The sequence below is a fragment of the Myotis myotis genome, unplaced genomic scaffold (assembly GCF_014108235.1).
Source record: "Myotis myotis isolate mMyoMyo1 unplaced genomic scaffold, mMyoMyo1.p scaffold_m19_p_11, whole genome shotgun sequence".
NCBI classification, from domain to species: Eukaryota; Metazoa; Chordata; class Mammalia; order Chiroptera; family Vespertilionidae; genus Myotis; species Myotis myotis.
Window position 1 is genome coordinate 69,544,261 of NW_023416315.1, and position 20,828 is coordinate 69,565,088.

General features: G+C 43.0%; 1 protein-coding gene across 2 annotated transcripts in view; it reads left to right on the forward strand.

Moving 5' to 3' along the window:
• The window catches only part of TSPAN12 (tetraspanin 12), a 142,182-nt gene that overhangs the window by 60,949 nt on the left and 60,405 nt on the right, over positions 1-20,828 (forward strand). Inside the window, exons 1-3 of one of the 2 annotated variants that reach the window (XM_036328859.1) lie at positions 7,701-7,821; positions 8,063-8,231; positions 9,137-9,272. In XM_036328859.1, coding sequence (XP_036184752.1) covers positions 9,207-9,272 — 66 coding nt within the window. In that variant the 5' untranslated portion in view covers positions 7,701-7,821; positions 8,063-8,231; positions 9,137-9,206. Of the gene's footprint in view, positions 1-7,700; positions 7,822-8,062; positions 8,232-9,136; positions 9,273-20,828 lie in introns of those variants that run through there. The other variant, XM_036328860.1, reaches the window with a different exon arrangement.

Sequence of the window (20,828 nt, forward strand, 5' to 3'; positions counted from 1 at the left end):
GTCTGCTGTCGTTGGCTGTATCATTCTTCTGCTCATGTCAAAACCTGTCAGTGGCCACCATTGCTTCTGAATAAAGTGCAAACTCCTAGGCTCAGCATCTAAGATCTTCCTTAATCTGGAAACCATAAACGTTTCTAATCTTCCCAGTATGACTCGTAAAACTGGAGATGAGAGGACTTTCTCTGAGACTGTGGCTCTTGTTCTACAATCTTGCTTTTCAAGGAACCTGCCTTCAAGTCCCTGGCCCCGCCTCACCCAGTAAGCCTTGGGCAGAGTGATTCAATCACCTTGGTGTGGAGAATGTATTTTTCTTGCTTTCCCTGCTTTTTTTTTTTTCTTTTTCTTCATTATTTTTCCCCCTGCCATGTCCTATGACACTGAGTTCTGTCTGTCTGCCAAGGCACCTGCCTGTCACCCTTTGCGGGGCCTCTCTGATGCGGCCATCTGTCTTCGTGCTGAGCTTTGCACCTCACACTAGCCAACACACTCCCCTCGTCCCTGGTTCCGCTCCACTGCCTGGATTTGCATAACCTTTCGATGGGTCTTCACTCAAATCCCAGTCACACCCAATGGATTGGTCTGGTTTTTAGGTTCTGGCCATCCCTGTCTGCTCCCTGAGCGGAATGAGGCATGTTTGGGAACCTTTGGATGCACAGCAAACATGATGAGTGCACTGGATGGTTGGCGATCCCAGCCTGAATAGAGTGAGGGGTGTGTAGGGGAGGGAGGAAGGGAGGTGATTTATCACAGCCTTAGCACAGTGCAAGTTGGGGACAAAGAGAGTAAACTTAAGCAACATAAATTCTTGGTTGCTGTATTTTCAGTTTTTATGTCTGATGTGAGAAATGGCTGCCGGGGACCTAGTTAATTAAGTTAACATATGGTCAGCCTAGCAGCCCAAACCACTGCTGCCAGGTAACAGGCCACCTTCCCTGAAGTGAGAACCAGCTCATCTCTGCAGTGACAGACTTGGAAGGATTCCTGTCTGTGACCCAGCGCTAAGGCGACAGTGACTCATAAAACCCCATCAATATAAACTCCCACCAGGAGACACACACTTTCATTCTTACTCCTCATTTTGGAAAATATGCATACGTTTTCTAAACCAAACATATTACATCCCAAGTCTTCTCTCTAGTCATTTACAGTGAGTAATTTTACTGATAAAGCTAAGAAATGTAGGAAAATAACAGAAAGGCTTGTAAGTTATTAAAACTAACTCTATGAGTTATGTGTGGATTTCTTCTGTCCCTGACATGGTATCTCTTCTTTATTTCTGTGAACAGTAATCATTCATGCTGCTTTCTAAGAAAGAATACTGACCATACAAAGGTAATAAAACATAATAATAATTGTTAGTTCTTTGCAATGAAAAAAAATGTAGCATCAGCAGGAACACTAACTTTTATTCATCACTCAATCATTAATGCATTTGTAGCATGAAATACAAAATGAAAATTCACTACATCTCTACATGGCTAACACACACACACACACACACACACACACAATAACATAGGGAGTTTTAAAGGCTGAATTATAACCACGAAAATCACAATTGTTTTTGTATATAAAATGGTTGGTTTATATGTGGTAGGATGAAGACACTTGTGAGCTTGGATTAGCTGATTGAAAAGAAATTTTAAAATTAAATATTTTTTCTGGTGTAAATAAATAAACGTGTTATTAATGTGCCGTTGGAATAACATGGAAGTTTTAAAACACAGCAGGTGAACTGAAGGGACAGCAGATGAAGACAAAGGACTAATATGCATGATAACAGTTTATCTTTCTCCTAGGTTTTGTACTGTGGGCATGATAAGAAGGTGATGTGGTAGTATAATGGGATAATTCCTGAGGGATCTTTCTAAGAAAACTAAGGTCTGACAGCTGTTTGTAAATGGAGACTGTGTTCCTTCCTTTTCTTTACCGTTTGCTTCAAAGAACTGCAAGTTAAGAGTTTCTGCTAAGAGAGCTCTTGCTTTTTGAAGAATATGTGTGTAATGAAGATGTAAATACTTTGAGAGTCAAAATTATTTTAGAACTTTTGTTATCTCTTAGCACAATTCTGAATTTGTAGTAACAATTCCACACATAGTTATTGAATAGGACTGGATTATCTGTACCATTGCAAGCTGGTGAAAGGAGTCCAAATCTGTGAATTTTGAATAGAGGCTGGGTTTGGATAAACTTTAGCAAGAAAGTATTCTAGGGGGTTTCTCTGAGGGTGCTGCTTTGGGCAATCCTTTAAGCCAGTGGTTCTCAACCTCGGCTGCACATGAAAGTCACCCGAGAATCTTTTTAAAATCCTGATTTCTGGGCCCATCCTCCGGAAATTCTGTTTCGTTGTTATGGGGTGGGGTCACAACATTAGTAACAAAGAAACAGAATTTCCGGAGGATGGGGCCCAGAAATCAGGATTTTAAAAAGATTCCCAGGTGATTCTAATGTGCAGCCACGGTTGAGAACCACTGCTTTAAGCAATAGTATGGTGTGCACAGGTGAATGTAGTATAGGATGTAAGCTTATGGCTTGGGAGGGAGATAATGTGGTCTGAGTTTTCTTAGGGTTTTGCTGCTGCCAGGAGGTTCCTGCTTCAGTGGTTGTCTGAATGACTTAAAAGTGCTTGCTGTATAGCGCCACAGAAGTAGTGGGCCGAGAGCTGGGCTGTTTTAGCACTGAATAGGAGAGAGGATGGTAGCATCGGTTCCTTTCTACACCCCACAGCTCAAACAAAGTTCTGACTGTGTTCCATGTTCTCCCCGCCTCCATTTGGCCATATGCTCCAGAGCAGAGCTGCTCCAGGCACAGGGAGTATCACCTGATTGTTTTAGACCAGTCACAACAGACCCATATTCCTTGCCAGTAATTGGCGCATACCTGAGTATGTAGGTGATGGGGTTCCAGCTAATGAATCATAAGGAATAGCCTGCTGTAATACTTCTGGGAAAAGTTTCCTTGATTCTATGAGAGATCCACAGAAAGGATGAGTTTCTTCTAGAAGAAGTAGCAGCCGGATGCAATGGCTGGGTTTGCACAGCCATCTTGTGATCAGGAGAAGAGGTAGCCCAAGGACATTAGCTGACACATTGTGTATATCAGAGGAGTAAAGTAGAGAAAGACCGATTCCCTGATGCTATTGTTGAATGGATGAATTGTTATTTTGGAACTATTGTTATGTAAAATAATGTATTTATTTATATCCTTTATTGTTGTGGCACTTTGAGTTGAATTTTCTAGGGTTGCCTGAATTAGCAAATAAAAATCTAGGATGTGCAGTTAAATTTGAATTTCCAATAAATATAAATAAATTTTTAGTACATGTGTGTCCAATGTGGTACTTTTCCCATGCAATATTTGGGACATCTTATATCAAAACAGTACTTGTTGTTTATCTGAATTTCTAATGTTACTGGGAATCCTGTATTTTGTTTGCCAACCTTAAGCCTGTAGTTGAGAGAAGTCTGCCTAATTCAGTGATAAAAGACTTTTCTCAGATCCTATTGGGTGTACGCTTTGAGAAATAAAAGGTAAAATTAGATTTACCAATCATAGTTTGAGTATACATATTTAAAATCCAGCCTCATATTCTCAAGAACTAATAAATATTCCTTAGAATATTTTTTCTTTTTGAGGTTTGTCAATGACTCCCCACTCAGATTTGAAATATTATTTTAATGCAGGTTAACATAGCAAGGAGTCAGGCACATCTTATAATCTGTTTCTTTACTTGCTATCTGTATGACCCTGGAGAAATCAAGTGAATCTCAGTATCTCACTGTGCGTTTATGATAAATAATCAAGGTACATTATGAGAAACATCTAGCATGTCAGACACGTATTACTTGCTCAAAACACATTATGCCTTGTTTCTGCATTGATTGTGGAGAAGTGTTTTCAGTGTACTGTAATGGGTATTACACTGAGAAAAAAATAGAAACTCATTCATTCTACCAAATCCCTACGCTGCTCCTCCCCTCTGCACAACTTGAGCCGAGTGAGTGGAATAACACATGGACAAATCAGTTGCCTTGTGGAGTGAGGAACTTATATTACCTTAGTGCATAGCTGAGTTTTATTTCTGACTCTGGGACTGACACATCTGAGATTGTTCCTAAGTAGCAACTGTTATCATCTAAACTGAAAAGAATAGTTTTGCCTTTTCTTGGAGGATAGGGACCCATCTTATTCTCAGTATCTTAGTATTCTTAGTAGGTGCTCCACAGTCAAAGGGTATTTAATGGAGCGCACGTAGCTACAGAATTGAATTTCTGCCTCAGGGGCAATGAATAGACCACACAGTCTTCCTAATGTGTTAGTCTACATTCAGATCGTCATGCCCATGTCGGGATTTTTCTACCCTCCTTTTGGTGTACAGAAAAAGATGTTATTCTCACAGAATAAACTATGAGCCCATAAAATGACAGCTGTGATGGCAAGTCGTACTGTGCTTCTGTAATTCTGGTGAAGACAGGAATTGGAGAGGGAGGGCAGAGCAGCTGCCCTCAAGGAGTTGAAGAGCTGCAGATGGGAGAAGGATTGCTTGAGCTCTGGGCTCCAAAAGGCAGAACTCGAGTTGAGGGGCAGGAGTTGAAGGGAGGCGTGGTCAGGTTGAAAGAATCATGGCTGCCCAGTCCTGCAGTGTCCCCAATGTGGTGCCATCTCCTCTGCTGAAATTTTGACTCATACCAGTATACTCTGATATCGGTTTATCGGGAATATTATAGCAGAAACTGGAGCTCTGTTTTCTTAACTTGTAAAATGAGGATATTAATTTTAATTTATCAACTCACAAGTGAAGGATTGGATCCAGCTAAACCTGAAGAGACCCCTTTGCTAGTTTTCTGGCATCTGTAAGGCGTTAGTTGCAGTGATTTTCAGCCTTCGCTGCAGATTAGAATTAACTTGGGAACTTTGAAAATCCTGGATGTCTAGATCACATCTGCAGAGATGCTGGCTTGACTGGTGTGGGGTATGGCTTAAGTGTTAGAATTTTTTCAGAACTTCCCAAGTGACTCTAATAGACTGCAGTTTTGAGAATCACTGAACTCACGTGCTGTTAGAGAGTATGATTCTGAATTTTAGTTTGGGATCTGATTTAACCATAATGTTGAGCAACTCCTTTAACTTCTATGGTTCCATATTATTTATTTGCTAAAAAGGGTGGGGGGGCATATATACTTCCAAAGCAACTTCCTCTAAAATTGTATTATTTACAGCCCTTAAGAGTTTATGAATTATGCCTGGCTGGTTTGGCTTAGTGGTTGAGTGTTGACCTATGAACCAGGAGGTGATGGTTGGATTCTCAGTCAGGGCACGTGGCCAGGTTTCGGACTTGATCCCCAGTGGGGGACATGCAGGAAGCAGCCATCAGTGATTGTCTCATCAAATGATTGTCTCATCATTGATGTTTTTATCGCTCTCTCCCTTCCTCTCTGAAATGAATAAAAAATAAAAAATATATTAAAAAGTTTATGAATTATGGAAAGGCACTGCGTCCCAGAATTAGAAGAGGATCTCTGTTCAGTGCCATGGGAGTTTTTGTGCTCTTTGTCAGTTTTGATGCTAGTCATAGACTGCCAATGTGGGGGTGTTTCTACCTCTGAGGAACGGGCGGTTCCAACAGCGTTCAGGTGATGGGCTGTCTCGGCAGCTCTCTCATTTGAGCGGAAACTGATGGCGGATAAAAGTGGGTTTCTTCGCTCTTCTCCATGTTTCCAGAAGATGCTTTGCTGCTAGCGTCAGTCACCTAACAGATGCCTGGACACTTTTCTTGGTGTTTTGTGTAGATGGCTGTCTTTGAGCTCTTTGGGGCTTGCTGCCTTACATTCAGCTTAGTGAAAGATTGTACTAACTCTAACCCAGAACACGGGTTCTCTTGTAGTCGTGATTTTATTTCTACCCAAATGAGTGTATGTCTCATTGTCACTTTGGTCGTGCAGCAACTGACCATCGACAGACAATGACACAGGATTCTATCCACCCCACCCCCCGCCATTAGAGCAATATAAGTAGGATCCCCATTATTAGGTTTTCTCAAAGATGTTGCTTGCAAAACAAAAAGACAACCTACGGGATAGGAGAACATATTCGCCAATGATATTTCTGGTAAGGGGTTAATTTCCAAAATTTATAAGGAAGTCATTCAACTCAACACCAAAAAGCAAACAATCCAGTTTAAAAATTGGCCAAATGACCTGAATAGACACTTCTCCAAAGAGGACATACAGATGGCCAATAGACATACAAAAAGATGCTCAACATCACTAATCATCAGAGAAATGCAAATTAAAACCTCAAAGATACATCACCTCACATCTGTCACAATGGCTACCATCAATAAATCAGTAATAGTAAGTGTTGGTGAGGATGTGAAGAGAAGAGAACCCTTGTGTACTGTTTGTTGGTGGGAATGCAAATTGGTGCAGTCACTATGGACAACATATGAAGTGTCCTCAAAACATTAAAAATGAAACTGCATTAGGACCCAACAATTCTACTTCTGGGTATATATCCGAAGAAAATTGAAACACAAATTCAAAAGAATATGTGCACCCCTAGGTTCATTGCATTGCTATTTACAATAGCCAAGATATGAAGCAACTCAAGTGCCATCAGCAGACAAACAGATAAAAAGTGGTGGTATATCTGAACAATGGAATATTACTCAGCCATAAAAAAGAAGGAAATCTTACCATTTGTGACAGCATGGATGGCCCTAGAGAGTATTGTACTAAGTGAAATAAGTCAGTCAGAGAAAGACAAATACCATATCACATTGTAACAACGATGTAAGGTGCCTGGTGGATCCTGAAAATATGAAGGGGGGAGCACTTTGTGAAGTGTGATTGTCTGACCACTGTGCTGTGCACCTGAAACTAATACAAAATAACATTGCATATAAACTGTTATAAAATAAAATATAATAAGATGTATAACTGCCATTCTCCAGCACATTTCCTCAATTCGCTGAGATTTTGCTTCCTGATAATTGCTGTCAGTTTGGCTCAAATAAATTCCTATATTTCTCTAAAAAATGTTTTTTTTAAAAAAATTTCTGGGAATTCAGATTTGTTAGTGTCAGATTTATTTGCCACACAATGTGCATAAAAATAATTATAGAAATGTGGGCTATCACGAGGCATAAAATATCAGATTTTTATATGGAGATATGATGGAGTGATTGTTATGTGTGAAACTTCTTACTCCCCAAAGAAACTTTTAAGAAGAAGGATAGTTTCCCATTACTATTTTAATACTCCCTGAATCTCTAGCTTAAAAAAAAAAAATCCAAGTCCATTAGTATGTACACAATTCAAGGTAAATCACCCACTTAAAACTCCATCTTATTGGGAGAAAAACTTGAAGTCTTTGGATTACCTGTGAAAGAGTTAAAAATATTTTCTTCTTATGCTGGATGTCAGACCTGGACACGTTTACTCGTGTTTCCTAGTGCATGTGCATTATGGAAGTAGGAAAGAACTGGTTGTGTGTGTGTGTGTGTGTGTGTGTGTGTGTGTGTGTGTGGTTTAATCTGGGAGGCAACAAAGCAATAAAAAGGATCACAGGGCACCACGTTAGTGACAAATCACAGGAGGCTGTTCCCAAAAGGTTGTGAAAACTGGTTTCTCGTTGCAGGAATTGGGTTGGTCCACTCTTTCACCCCCCTTCTCAAACACAAATATTTTCATATAATAAGAGCCTGCTTCCCTATGGCTATAGCCTCCCCTCCCCTCCTCCAGCACCACCATTTTCAAGGGGCTCACTGCGTGGACGTCCCCCAAATCCCTGGCTTTGGCTCCTGGACGGTGTCTCGCAGAGGTGAGGCGTCCCTTAAGGGGCTCACTCGGGGTGATGGGACAAGCAACACCCACTAGGATCCGACCCGGGCCGGCGGCCGGAGCATGCGCCGAGGGTTTGTGCAGCCAGCCCTGGCTGCCGCCGCTGCCTCGTCCGGACTTGGCGAGGACTTGGGAGGGACAGCGGCGCTGGGAGGTGGCTTAGCAGAGACTTTCCAGCAACTGCTGCCCAGGACTCTTTTTTTTTTTTTTCTTTTTCCCAGGAGGCGGCGACGGCGGCGGCGGGCGGAGAGGAAGAGAGGGAAGCGTCTCCAGCTCCAGCCGATGCAGCCCTTCGGCTCCGCGGGGGGAGCGCCCCTGCCCCGATGAGCCCCCTCGGTGCGTCCCCGACAGACGAGCGGCGGGAGTGCGGAGCGCGGCCGGGCGCGGACGGTGAGTGGCCGCCCGTCTGCCGTCCTTCCTGCCCGCGGTCCCGCCAGCGCGCCGGCGGCTGCCCGGGCGCCGGGTGCGAAAGTACTTAGGGGGCTGCCCTGGCGGCTCCCCGCGCCGCGCTGCCCCCCGCGCCCGGCCGGGGGCGCGCGCACGCGGTGGCGGGCGGGGGGCCGCGCTCGGCTTTGTGCTCCCTCGGCGGCTGGGAGCGCGGGGTCGCGGCCGCGGCCGGGGCCGGGGGAGGGGACGTGAGTGACGAACCCGGTGCCTGCACAGCTGCACGGGCCCCGATTCCCCTGCGCCCTGCCCCGCCCCGCCCCCGGCTGATCCATCACTGCGGCCGAGACATGGTTTCTCACGTTCCCCGCCAGAAACTCCAGGCGCCGGGCGGGATCCCCACTCGGCGCTGCGCCCCCTTCGGGGCCGCGCGTTCCCACGGGAGCTGCGGGATGGGGCGGGAGGTGCGGAGTTGGGGGCCCCAGGAATTGTCCTAACGAGAGGTACCTTCCCACCCTCGGACCCGCCGGCGGCGCCTGGGATGCCTCCTGCGGGTAGTTTGGGTTTGAGCGGACCTGTCCCCCGGGAGGGGCGCGGATGGAGGGGGGTTTTCCCGAGCGTCTCATCAGAATCCCGCAGACAGCGCCGCGGGTCCCCTGGGAACCGGGGTTGACTCTGCGCCTTCATTCGTCCGGGGAGTCACCCCTTTTCTCTGCTCAGCAGGTGGTATCTGCAGGCGGTTGGGACTTGGCGGAGGGGGTAGGTTACTATCAGAACTTTCACAAGTGCTTGTTGAGAAAGCGGTGTCTGGAATGAACCTGACTCCGGACCCAGCCGAGGGCTGGCAGAGAAGGGATGCGCTGGGGGTGCGGAGCGCGGGGATCAGTCCTGTTCTCCCCTGCCCGCTGCAGGTCGCTGCTGTCTTGCCCTTGGGGATAGGATGTGGTGAGAGAATGGGGCTGCTCCCTCCCGGGGGTCACCATGGCCAGAGAAGACTCCGTCAGGTGCCTGCGCTGTCTGCTCTACGCCCTCAACCTGCTCTTTTGGGTAAGTCAGTGCCAGGGCACCGCCAGGTGGAGATGGCTGGACGGGGTTTCCTGCCCACAGCCGCCACAGAATGCGCCCAAGGGCATGGCGACGCATGAATTCATTTCATGGGATCACACCCTCTGTTTTGCAGAGAAGTACATTTTGACCTTAAAATGTCTTTGATCTAGCTCAAGTTCCATTTCAAAAAAGAAATCCACCCTGGATACTCAGTGGCAGTAAAATTAGACGTGAAGTTAATCTGGGGATATAAATAAATGCACGTGCCTGTGCTTGTAGATAAGAAAATTATGACCTGCTACTTAGGGAACTGCTTGTTTTCAGGAATTTCAGATAACTGTGCAAGCCATGAGTTGTTTCCCTATGTCATCCTAGCCTAAAAGCCTGGTTGTGGCTAGCCAGTCTTACTTACACTCTAAAGGCTTGGCGGATTTTTCCAGAAGATTCCAATCAGTCTGAAAAGGTGGTTTTTCATGTAAGGATTCCTAAATTGGGGAAGTTTAAAGGAATTTTGTGTATCCTTTTGGAAAATCCCATACCCATTTAATAAAATAAAATACACTAACTGTAACCAGCTCATGGAAATCTTTATGCCCCATGAGCTAGTGACTTTTTATGCTTTGCACTCAGACACAAATTTTCATTTAGTGTTACTCATATTCACATTATTATTTATAAAACTTTTGAGGAGAGTATAAAAATTAAAACTTTGCTGTTTTAGGAAACGATCATGCTTAAGCAGGTACGTTTTTGGGCAATTTTGTATTCTATGAATAACATATTCAAAAGGTTCCTTTGGAAACTGTCATGTGTAACTTATTTATTTGGCTGACTGGCTGCCACTGACCAGCCTTTCTTCATAGAGCTATTACATGTGGTCTCTAGAGCATGACCTTTTTGTTGAACTGTTCCTTATGGACGGCTCTATTTTAAGGTGACAAATCAAGCCTTACTTCAGTGAGTAATCTGAAGGATAGCTAAACTGATAACTTTCCCCCTCAACATGAAAATTAAAGCATTGAGTAGTTAAACTCACCACTTGAAACTGTACAATTCCCACTTAATCTTATTGCCGCTTTTCATTCTAAAAATGTATAATTTTAAGGGGCTCATTAAATTACCAGTGTCTTTAAAATGTTAATAATTATCACTCCCATTTGCTAGCTTTTCACTTTTCTCCTTTGTACTTGTTAATAATAGAATCATCACACTGTTATATCTAAAAAGGTATTTAAGGGTGACCAGGTTGAACTTCCTCACTTGTGGATGAGAAAACTTAAGTGGAGGTTATTAACTAGCCAAAGGTCAAATAGCCCAAAGATGACAGTGCCAGGAGCAGGACTCAGCTTTCTTTCCTCTACACCAAGCATGTCAAACATAATTATTAATAACGAACTGCAATGTTCGCTAATGACTGGTTACTATAATGGTGTTGCATTCAGTTCCCTTACACACCTACGCGCAGGCGCACCATTTCCTCCACTAATACTAGCAGCGAATATTTTAGCAGCTGATTGCCACGTCATTAGTCTTGTACTGACTTGTTTGTTGTGCGCAACAAGAAATATTTCGCTTTCGGAGAACAAGTTTTTTTTGCGGCCCACATAAACTTAAACCTTGTTTATTTGACCCGTGTTAGCCTTTGAGTTTGACATGCTTACCTTTACATGGATGAGTATGAGTTCTGAACCTTGGAATTAGTAGGGGTTTTTGGTATTGTTGTTGAACAAAGAATAAATTCTTGGGAAATTTTCTCCATAATTTGTATTACCTGGGGGGAAAGCCCAAATCATTTAACAAAAATATGGCTCTTTTGAGTAATGAAGTTTGCTTGAAAATATCTGTTCCTTAAACTCCTGTAGAGCTCCTTGTGTCCCCAAAGAATGTGAAATGTTGTCTTTGTTTTTATTCTATCCTTAAGCTTTCTCACTTTGTGTGTGTTTTTTATTATTGAGATTGCTTCCTCCTTTCTCCAGCCATCCTTGTCTCTCAAAAAAAATCACTTTCCTCCACCAAAATAATCCATGCGAACTGCCTAGTGTGGGTCCTTCTGTTTTTCTTTATTTCATACAAAGATATATTTACTCATTCCTGTCCATGTATTCCCATTCATGAACATTCAGATGTACAACATCTGAATAGGATATGTAACAACAGCAGCAAAAGAGCTAATCCTATATAATAAAAGGCTAATATGCAAATCAACCGAACAGCTGAATGCTGACCACTAGGAGGTAGACACTCAATGAAGAAGCTGCCCCCTGGTGGTCAGTGTGCTCCCATAGGGGGAACGCTGCTCAACCAGAGGCCAGGCTCTCAGCTGGCAAGCGTAGCAGTGGTGGCAGGAGCTTCTCCCGCCTCCGCGGCAGTGCTACGGATGTTCGACTGACGGCTTAGGGAGCGGGCCTAGGATCTCAGTCGGACATCCCCCAAGGGCTCCCATACTGTGAGAAGGCCAGGCTGAGAGACCCAACCCATCCCCCCTGCCCAAGTGCACAAATTTCATGCACTGGGCCTCTAGTATCAGTATAAGTTCTTATGTTTGCTAGGCATATTTATGCCTCAATTTCCTAGTCTGAAATAGGAATGATAGTTTCTGTTTTTTATAGTTATTGTGAGGATTAGAGTTACTATATGTAAAGTGCTTGAACAGTGATACTTAAGTACTATCTCTATCTCTGTAGCAATAGTAGTACTTGCAGTTGTTACTACTGGCACTACTACAATACTGATCTCCTGTAAGTAGATTACCAGGAGGTGGGTTGCTGAGTCAAAGGAATCTTATAGTAGTAATGGTGGTAATTGTAATTGTGATTAACACTGCTGCTAGTGTTAGCACTATGACACGCCTTAGATGTAGCAGTCCTGTCCTGGGAACCCAGCCCCTAGGAATAAGAGCACTACTACACCCCATTATGCGGATGAAGATATTTGTTGCCATCTTGTTGGTTATGGTATATATATATATATATATATATATATATATATATTTGATTTTTTTACAGAGAGGAAGGGAGAGAGATAGAGAGTTAGAAACATCGATGAGCGAGAAACATGGATCAGCTGCCTCCTGCACACCCACCCTGTGGATGTGCCTGCAACCAAAGTACATGCTCTTAACCGGAATCGAACCTGGGACCCTTGAGTCCGCAGGCCGATGCTCTATCCACTGAGCCAAACCGGTCAGGGCTGGTTATGGTACTTTTTAATTTTTGCCATTCTGAAAAGTTTAAAGCAGTGATGATCAACCTTTTTCATCTCATGGCACACATAAACTAATTATTAAAATCCTGCAACACACCAAAAACTATGATATATTTTTTGCCTATCTGACAAAACATAGGTGTAGTTTTGATTCATTCACACCGGATGGCTATTGTGTTGGCTGTTCTCATTTTTAAATTTGACAATCTAAGGGTAAAGACGTCAGTGTCCTTGAATAAATAGTAAGGCATTGCATGCTTTAAAAATTCTTGCAGCACATGGGTTGAAAAATCACTGGTTTAAAGTTTTATCTCACTGTTACTTTACTTTTTACTTCCTCCACCATCAGTGAGCAGAGCATCAATTTACATATACATATATATTTATATATATTACTTCATTTCATAATTAATATTAAATATTTTATATTTAAATTTCAGTTTGCGCTATTTTTCATTTCATTTATGTTATCTGTTGCTGCATTAAAAACAAAATTTTCTGTGTTTTTAATAGAATTTTTCTGTAGAATTTTATGCATTCTTTCATGTTCTGTTCTTTTAAAGCACTTGCCTTTTTTGTGTTGGTTAAAGATTTCTTTTTACATACTCATTTTTAAGATTGCTGTATACAATGAAAAATAACTATGGGAGTTTTGTTGGAATTGTATGAAATGTATCGGCCAGCTTTGGGGAAATTGCCCTTATTCTCTCAATGTTAAATTTGTGTCTGCTGATCCTTGATTTCCTATCGCTACTGAAACAGAAGCAAGCAGTTTTCTACCTTGGGCTGGGCACATACCTGGCCATCCTTACACTACTCTCTCCTCTCATTCTCATCACAGCTAGGGAAGATAGTTTTTTGTTTTTGTTTTTTTGCTAGGGGAAGTTACTCGGAGAAGTTCTGTAACTTGCTAGTAGATAACAGAACAGGGATGCAAAGTTCCAATTTTTTTTCTCTCCAAGTGCCAGGGGAGTTGTACTTCTGGACACAGTGGGGAATTTATTTGCAGCAAAGAAGTAAACAGCCTTAGTCGGAAGGGATTAGCTGTCCACTGCTCACTCCAAGCCCTCTACGCGCGGACAGTCACCTGGGCCTCATGTGTGTTAAAAGCAGATTCTGATTCAGTGTGTGTGGAGTTAGGTCTGAGATTCTGCATTTCTAAAAAGCTCCTTTGTGATGCTGAGGCTGCTGGTGTGAGGGCCACATTTTGAGGAGCGAGGCTTTTATCCTTGCTTTTGGTTCTCGTTGGAATTGGAAACAGAACAAACCAGTGCGGCTTATGAATCCCACTTCTTAAACCAGACTTCACATCCTGAGTATGGATTGGACAATGGTTCTTCCCTCTTGATCAAGAGCTATAGTCCTTTGCTCTCAGTTGGCATTTTAAATGGACTTTTTCCAGCCTATATCTTCTATACCGGTACCCTCCCCACTTCTCTACCTCACAAGGATTTTAGAGAGAGAGAAAAAAGGAATCTTAATTGGGAAAACACTGGGAACCTATATACAATTTTGTTTTGCTGTTCTCATAGTTGAAAATCACACAGTGAAATTCTTTTTTTAGTAAAAAAAAGGTACATCTTAAGTACTTAATTTTTGGAGGCGTGAGGCATAGACAAGTCTAAGAGGAAATAATCCCCAGCACATTTCGGACTGAAAATGCACTGTGTTCACGTTGCTATGTGTCCAGGCACCTGGCTTTGCCCTCTGTGGAGCGGCTTTCCCTCCTTACACAGAAGCATGGTCCCCCTACAGCTGCACAGGGTTTGGCAGACACATACCGGGCCTTGTAGGTTTGTCAGGAGTGTGTAGTGGGTTTGTAATGGGACACGGTGCACGGGAGGAAACCACCCCTAAAATCTCTTTTGAAACCATGATTCACAGTCTGGCCAAGATGAAGCAAGGAACTGGATTTTCTTTACTTTACATTTATCCTATTTTTACTATTTAGATGGCATATGATTGAAGTAAATGAAAACTTTTCTCCATTTTAAAGACAACTTCTGTGGATTTATGATCTGAGTGCCAATGATAATTTTCTGCTATTACAAATATGGACAAATATGGTTCTCTTTGAAAGTTCCTGAAATTGGTGAACATGGAACATTCCTCATATATGTTTATTATTTTCTAAAAGTATAATCATATTTGTAGATTTTAAAAAATTTTTAATTGATTTCAGAGAGGAAGGGAGAGAGAGAGATGGAAGCATCAATAATGATCGAGAATTATTGATCAGCTGCCTCCTGCATGCCTCCTACTGGAGATTAAGCCCACAGCCTGGGCATGTGCCCCTGACCAGAATCAAACCTGGGACCCTTCAGTCCACAGGCCAACACTCTATCCACTGAGCCAAACCAGTAGTTTTAAGCTCCTATTTCTCGTTAGTAGGTAAGAGCCATTGTTTAATAGCAATGGCTCTTAAACTTCCTTGATGAAAAGAAACATATAAAAGAGAGCCTAGAAAGTAGACAGGGCATCTAGTTCATGCTTTTTTGTCTTATAGATATTCTTTTTTAAAAAATATATATTTTATTGATTTCAGAGAAGAAGGGAGGAGAGAGAGGTAGAAACACCAATGATGAGAGAGAATCATTGATTGGCTACCTCCTGCATGCCCCACACTGGGGATCGAGCCTGCAACTTGGGCATGTGCTCTGACTGGGAATCTAACCGTGACCTCCTGATTCATAGGTCGACACTTAACCACTGAGCTATGCTGGCCTAGCTAGTTCACACTTCTGGAATATATGAAAGGTAGGTGAAACAAACAAAATGATGTTCTGTCCCCTCTTCTTATGCCCCTCATAACCCCTCCCCCATCTGTAGTGAGCCTTGGGTGTTTGACCCATGCATACCCTAAGGGGGTTCTTGGTGAGTGGACATTTGCATCCCCACAGCACTTATATGTAGTCACATTCAAGTATTGCTTGCTAAATGAATGCCCCAACTTTACTCTATGACAGGCTTCCAGTTTCCTTTAACTCTTCCTAAAGAGTAGTGGAGAGCCCTCAAACAAATATTAGTGCTTTATAAAAATAGACTTTAAATAAACTTTAGTCTCAGGGGCAAAGCTGAGTATATATGTGTATATATATGTATATATATATATATATATATATATATATATATATATATACATACTAGAGGCCTGGTGCACAAAAATTCATGCACTCGGGTGGGGGTGGTCCTTCAGCCCGGCCTGTGGCCACTAGCAGTCTGGGAGCCCTCAGGGGATGTCCGACTAAGCCGCAGTCTGGCCTCCCTCTGTGGGAGGCAACTGGAAGGGCAGAACAGGGGATGGAGCTGGCCAGCGAACAGCCAGCCCCATTCCCTGCTGCTGCAGCCACTGCCGCCGCCGCCGCCGCCGCCGCCACCACCACCACCACCACCACCACCACCACCACCACCACCACCACCACCACTGGTGGCCTCCCTCTGTGGGAGGTGACAGGTGGGTGATCTGGGGATGGTGCCCCCCATCGTCCCTCCCCCGTTGTCCCCTCCCTCTGCCTGCTGGCATGTGCCTTGGCTGGCCTGGTGCCGCCGCCTGCTCGCCAGACAGTTGTTCCACCGGTTGGGTTGATTTGCATATTATGCTTTTATTATATAGGAGATATATATATTATAGTGTGCTCAGCAGGGCAATGATGGGCAAACTGAATGCTTCTTAAGGAATGTCTTTTGAGGAGAAGGGCAGGGAGGATTCTTTGGAGCACAGACTGGGGTGGTAGCCCCTTACTCATTTGCTTCCTCTGAGAATCATCACAAGCTGGGCCACTGGGGAAGTGAAGGTGGAGTTTACTCTCATTGGTCTGCACAGACACTGCGGTGTAGAATGAGGCATCTTACCCTTCTGTTACCTGCAGTCTCTATAGGGTAATCATGTAACTTGTCCTGGGAACCAGGGAAGGGAAGGGGATGTTCCTACTCATAATCATGACAGGACAACAGAGGCTTACAGCCTGGCCAGAGTAGGCCGTACGGTCTCCCCATCTACAGGGCAGCATGATGATCTATAAAAACTATTAGTCAAAGCAGCTCCAGGGAGCTATTGATTTGTTCAGCTCCAATTAATAGATGCCGACGTGCAAATCATACCCACAAGTAATCTCCGGAATTCATTTCGGATATAATTTACAGGGCCTTTTCCCCCACAGCATTCTCAGATGGTGTTATCTCTTTGCTCTCTTTCTGCTGCTCATCCCTTGGTGGAAGGGAAACTGGTTAGGTACCGACTGACCAAAAGGCAGAGGGAGGCAGGCAAGAAACAGACACATTACCGGGAAGTACTGGCATTGGGCTGCCAGCCCCCAAATAATCAAGAACTGACTTACCTTTACATTTCAATAAATAACTATTTGAGTTTTTTTGTTTGTTTGTTTGTTTTTAAGAAAAAAGGGAGTTTAAAAGCCTCTAGTCCATCTTCTCCATTTTTAAGACGAGCAAGCAACGGTTCAGAGCGTTTGTGTCGTTTCCCCAAGCTCTCTGCAGACGGAGCTGTAACTAGTCCCCATCGCTTTTGCATTCTGCTTGTTTCTAAGGATCTGACAGAAAAGGAGAAGTTCAAGGAGGTGGTTTCAGACACCCGTCAGCCTGGAACAGAAATGATTGGTGTCACTGTCACCTTATACGAGACTATATGTATTTTTTATGGCAGACAGTGGGAGGATTTAAAAATCTGTTTTTTGACTGTGATCTTACTGTTTGGTGGAAACTATAGATATACATTTCATAATAAATCTAGGGAATATGAACACACATAAAATTCTGATTCAGAAAACAACTTGATTCAGTACTTGTTTTTACATAATTAGATTCAAACAGAACCAGAATGTATCTCCTACCTGGGAAATTTCATACTTATAAATATTTATTGAGAGCTAGCATTTTCTAAATGTTTTGCAAGACAGAATGTGGCAAATGTCCTGCCAAGGAGTATATGAAATATAGCTCTTTAGAGTAATATTTGTATTATTTGCTAAATATTCCTTTGAACTACAAATAATATTTTGCAATATGGGAGAAAATGCAAGGAGCTCTAAGTCTAGTTACATAGGGTAACTACAGTGTTTCTAGTAATTTAATCATGAAACAGTTTAAGAATTATTTTAGTTTAATTTGGAAAACTAGTAGAAAATACTATGATTAGTAAGGAGTCCGGAATTAGCTGCATAATTTGTTTTTCTGGATTTAACACATCAGGATTCCTTGTCAAGGTGAATGCGTCTCATTATAACTTAGCTTGCGATGGCTTGCACTATCTTTGTTGTTACTGTTATTATTTTCTCAACCGTAGTGAATAAAATCACTCTTTGAGGATGAAACTGCTCTTAGACATTTAATGTGGAGGGAAATAATGTCACCATAAAAAGCAATTTATTCTCAGAGTTGCTTGTTTACTATAAAATAAGGCTTTGGGTTGATGTCATTTATGCTGATTAATGTTCTGTGCACAGCTACGGTGCTTGGGCAACTGCTGTGAGAAATACAGTGGGGCCAAGTAGGACACAAGGCTTGTAGTTTAAAGGACACTTGAGAACACTAAGCCAGCTTCTGACCTGATATGTAAATCTTCGATCTTAGAATTCAGCAAGCATCTCTCTACTGGAAAACTTCCAGTGATAGGAAGCTTCATTTTGCTTAAAGTGCCTCCTAATTTTGCTAAAATTCCCTGAGAGCTTGTTTAGCAGTTGAAATCATCTCCCTTTACTTTTTTCTCATTTACTCATCTAATATGTATTAGGGCTCACTATGGGGCCCGGCCCTCTTGCTATGTGATGGAGCTGTAAGTAGTGGTCTGTCTCCTCTAGGGGAATCAGGTGGGTAAAGATAGGAAGCTAGATAGCTGCTCTGGGAAGTCTGAACTAGCACCCTGACTGGGGAGGAGGGAGTTGGGAGAACGTCTTCACACTCTAGCTGATATCTGAGCTGGTCTTTCAGGCTGGAAAGGCTGGGGCAGGATAGCACTGCAGGCAGAGAAAACTGGGCAAAGACATGGAGGCTTTGGAGATGTGCATGGTGCATCTTACACATGTGCGAGCAGGTTTTTTTTGGTCATCTGTGTGCAGAATGTGTGTGGGTAGGAGCTGGCAGGAAATAGGTTCAAGAGATAAGTCAAAGGGTGACTGAAGCTTAAACTTTATTCTCTAGGAGAGCATTGGGGGAAGTAGAAATGAGACTTGGGGAGGAGCCACAAGGGGCAGCTATGAGGGCTTTAAAGCAGAAGAACTTGATCTCTGTTTTATAAAGCTAATGGAAGGGTGAATTTGAGGTGCAATCTGTGAGCTGTAGAGTTCTCTTGGAAGGTGATTGTAATTGCCTGGCAAAGAATTGAGGGCCTGAACTAGGCAGAAGTGGCAGGAAAGAGGGAGGGATTCACCAGAGGCGTCACAGGAACAGTCGGTAGGACTTGCAGGTAATTAGTTGTAGGACTGAGGAAGAAGGAGAGGTTCAGGCTGCCTGCCCAGCTGTCAGTTTATGCGATTGAAGCATCGATTATACCATTTACTGAGGTAGGAAAAATGGTGGGAGGTGCATGTAGGTTTTCAGAGGAATGGAAATTAGTTCCGTTTTAGAGATGTCAAAAGTGAGAATGGCCATGGGAGTCCTATAGGTAGCTATGCCACCCTGCTTCTGCCCTTACCCACTTGGTAGACTTTCAAATATATGATGATTTCATTTCTGGACTGATTTTGCAATTGACTTGTCTCTTAAGCTGACTGAGAAAGACTCAGAGAAAGCCCTGAGGTCAAAAGTGACTTGAGATAGGTTAAATGACAACCCAAAGTTCTATAGGAAAAGGAGAAGAGCTGGAATTCAAACCAAGGTGTTTTTTGTTTGTTTTTTTGTTTGTTTTAGATAATGGCTTCTCATTGTCCTTATGGTCAAGGTCATTCGCCTTAAAATGACTTCTGTGATCTGATCCTGATCTCTGCCTGGCTTTCTGTTCTTACCAGGTGCCAATTTCCCTTCCTTTAACATATCATGATGCCTTCTACCTTGGGACCTTTCTGTTTTTTTTGTTGTTATTTTTTACTGGGATGTTCTTTTTAGCCTTCCTCTCCCCAATGAACTTGATAATTATCCTCAGACCTCAGGTCTCTTAGACAAGTTCCCTTTGACCCCTTGGAATAGGCCAGAAACCCCAAAAGAAGTTCTTAGAGCAACTTGTATCATGCCTCCCCAGTACTTATCACAGTTTGCAGTTATGCATTTATATCTCTGATAAGTTCATTGATATATGTGTGTCCTCTTCACTTAGCAAATTTCACCATAGAATAGAGTTGGTGTCTGTTATTTTGCCCATCAGCGTATCTCCACCACATCACACACACACAGTACCTGGCAAAGAGCAGCTGATTAACACATACTTTTCTAGATGGAAGAATGACTTCAAAATCCATGGTCTTAACCATTCTGTCCAAATATTTTGGAATATTCCATTTATAATAAATACACTTTTTGGTTATAAATAGAAGAACTGTATAATAACAACCACTGACCATATATTATACAGAATGAAGACGCTGATAATTTTTTGACACCTTAGAGCTGTAATACTGAAAATTTGGCCTGAACAAGCCTGTAAAAAATTAGAGGGTAGGAAAACCAAGGCCAGAATAATAAAGAGAGGAGAATTACTTATAACTATAAGAGAATATGAGGAAATTAAATAAAATAGCACATTATAGAATTTTTTGTTGCCATCAAACTTACAAGGTGTTTAAAGGCCCATACATATAGCCAAGTGGAGAGAGAATGCATAGCCTCAGAGGGAATTAGGTAGGCCACAGTCCTCGGTTAGCCCTGTGTGTTTCAAGAGGTTGTATTATTATTTAGCGATGGTAAGGCCAACACGTCAGGAAATGACTGGCATTGAAAAGGTAGTTCATTATACTCACAGATCCCAAGAGAGTACATGTCTCATCATAGTGGGCTGAGATGGGGAAGCACGGGGATCCACCACAAGGCAGAGAGGTGGCGGGATCAGGCCAGTGCTTCTATTGTGGCTTCTTTGAGAAGGACCAGGCAAGGCAGGGTAAGCAGGTTTTGGATTGGCCACTTGGAATAATTTCAGCGTTTTGGAAGTAGGGACTGCCTCTAGTCGTCTGGCACTGAATCTTGCAGTGGTTAGGGCAGGTGTAGAGTAGCCCAGACCGAGGGAGCTCATAAGGGAAGGGGCTTTGGATTGGTTAGTTTGTATTTCAAAATGAAAAGCTTGTTCCAGGAGGACTCCTCCCCGAGGCGGTGGACAGCAGGTGGCTGAGACACGCTAACTCAGGCATATTATCAGTTTCTCAGACTAAGGCATGTCCAGCATAAGCATGCAGAACAGATGTCAAAGCATCA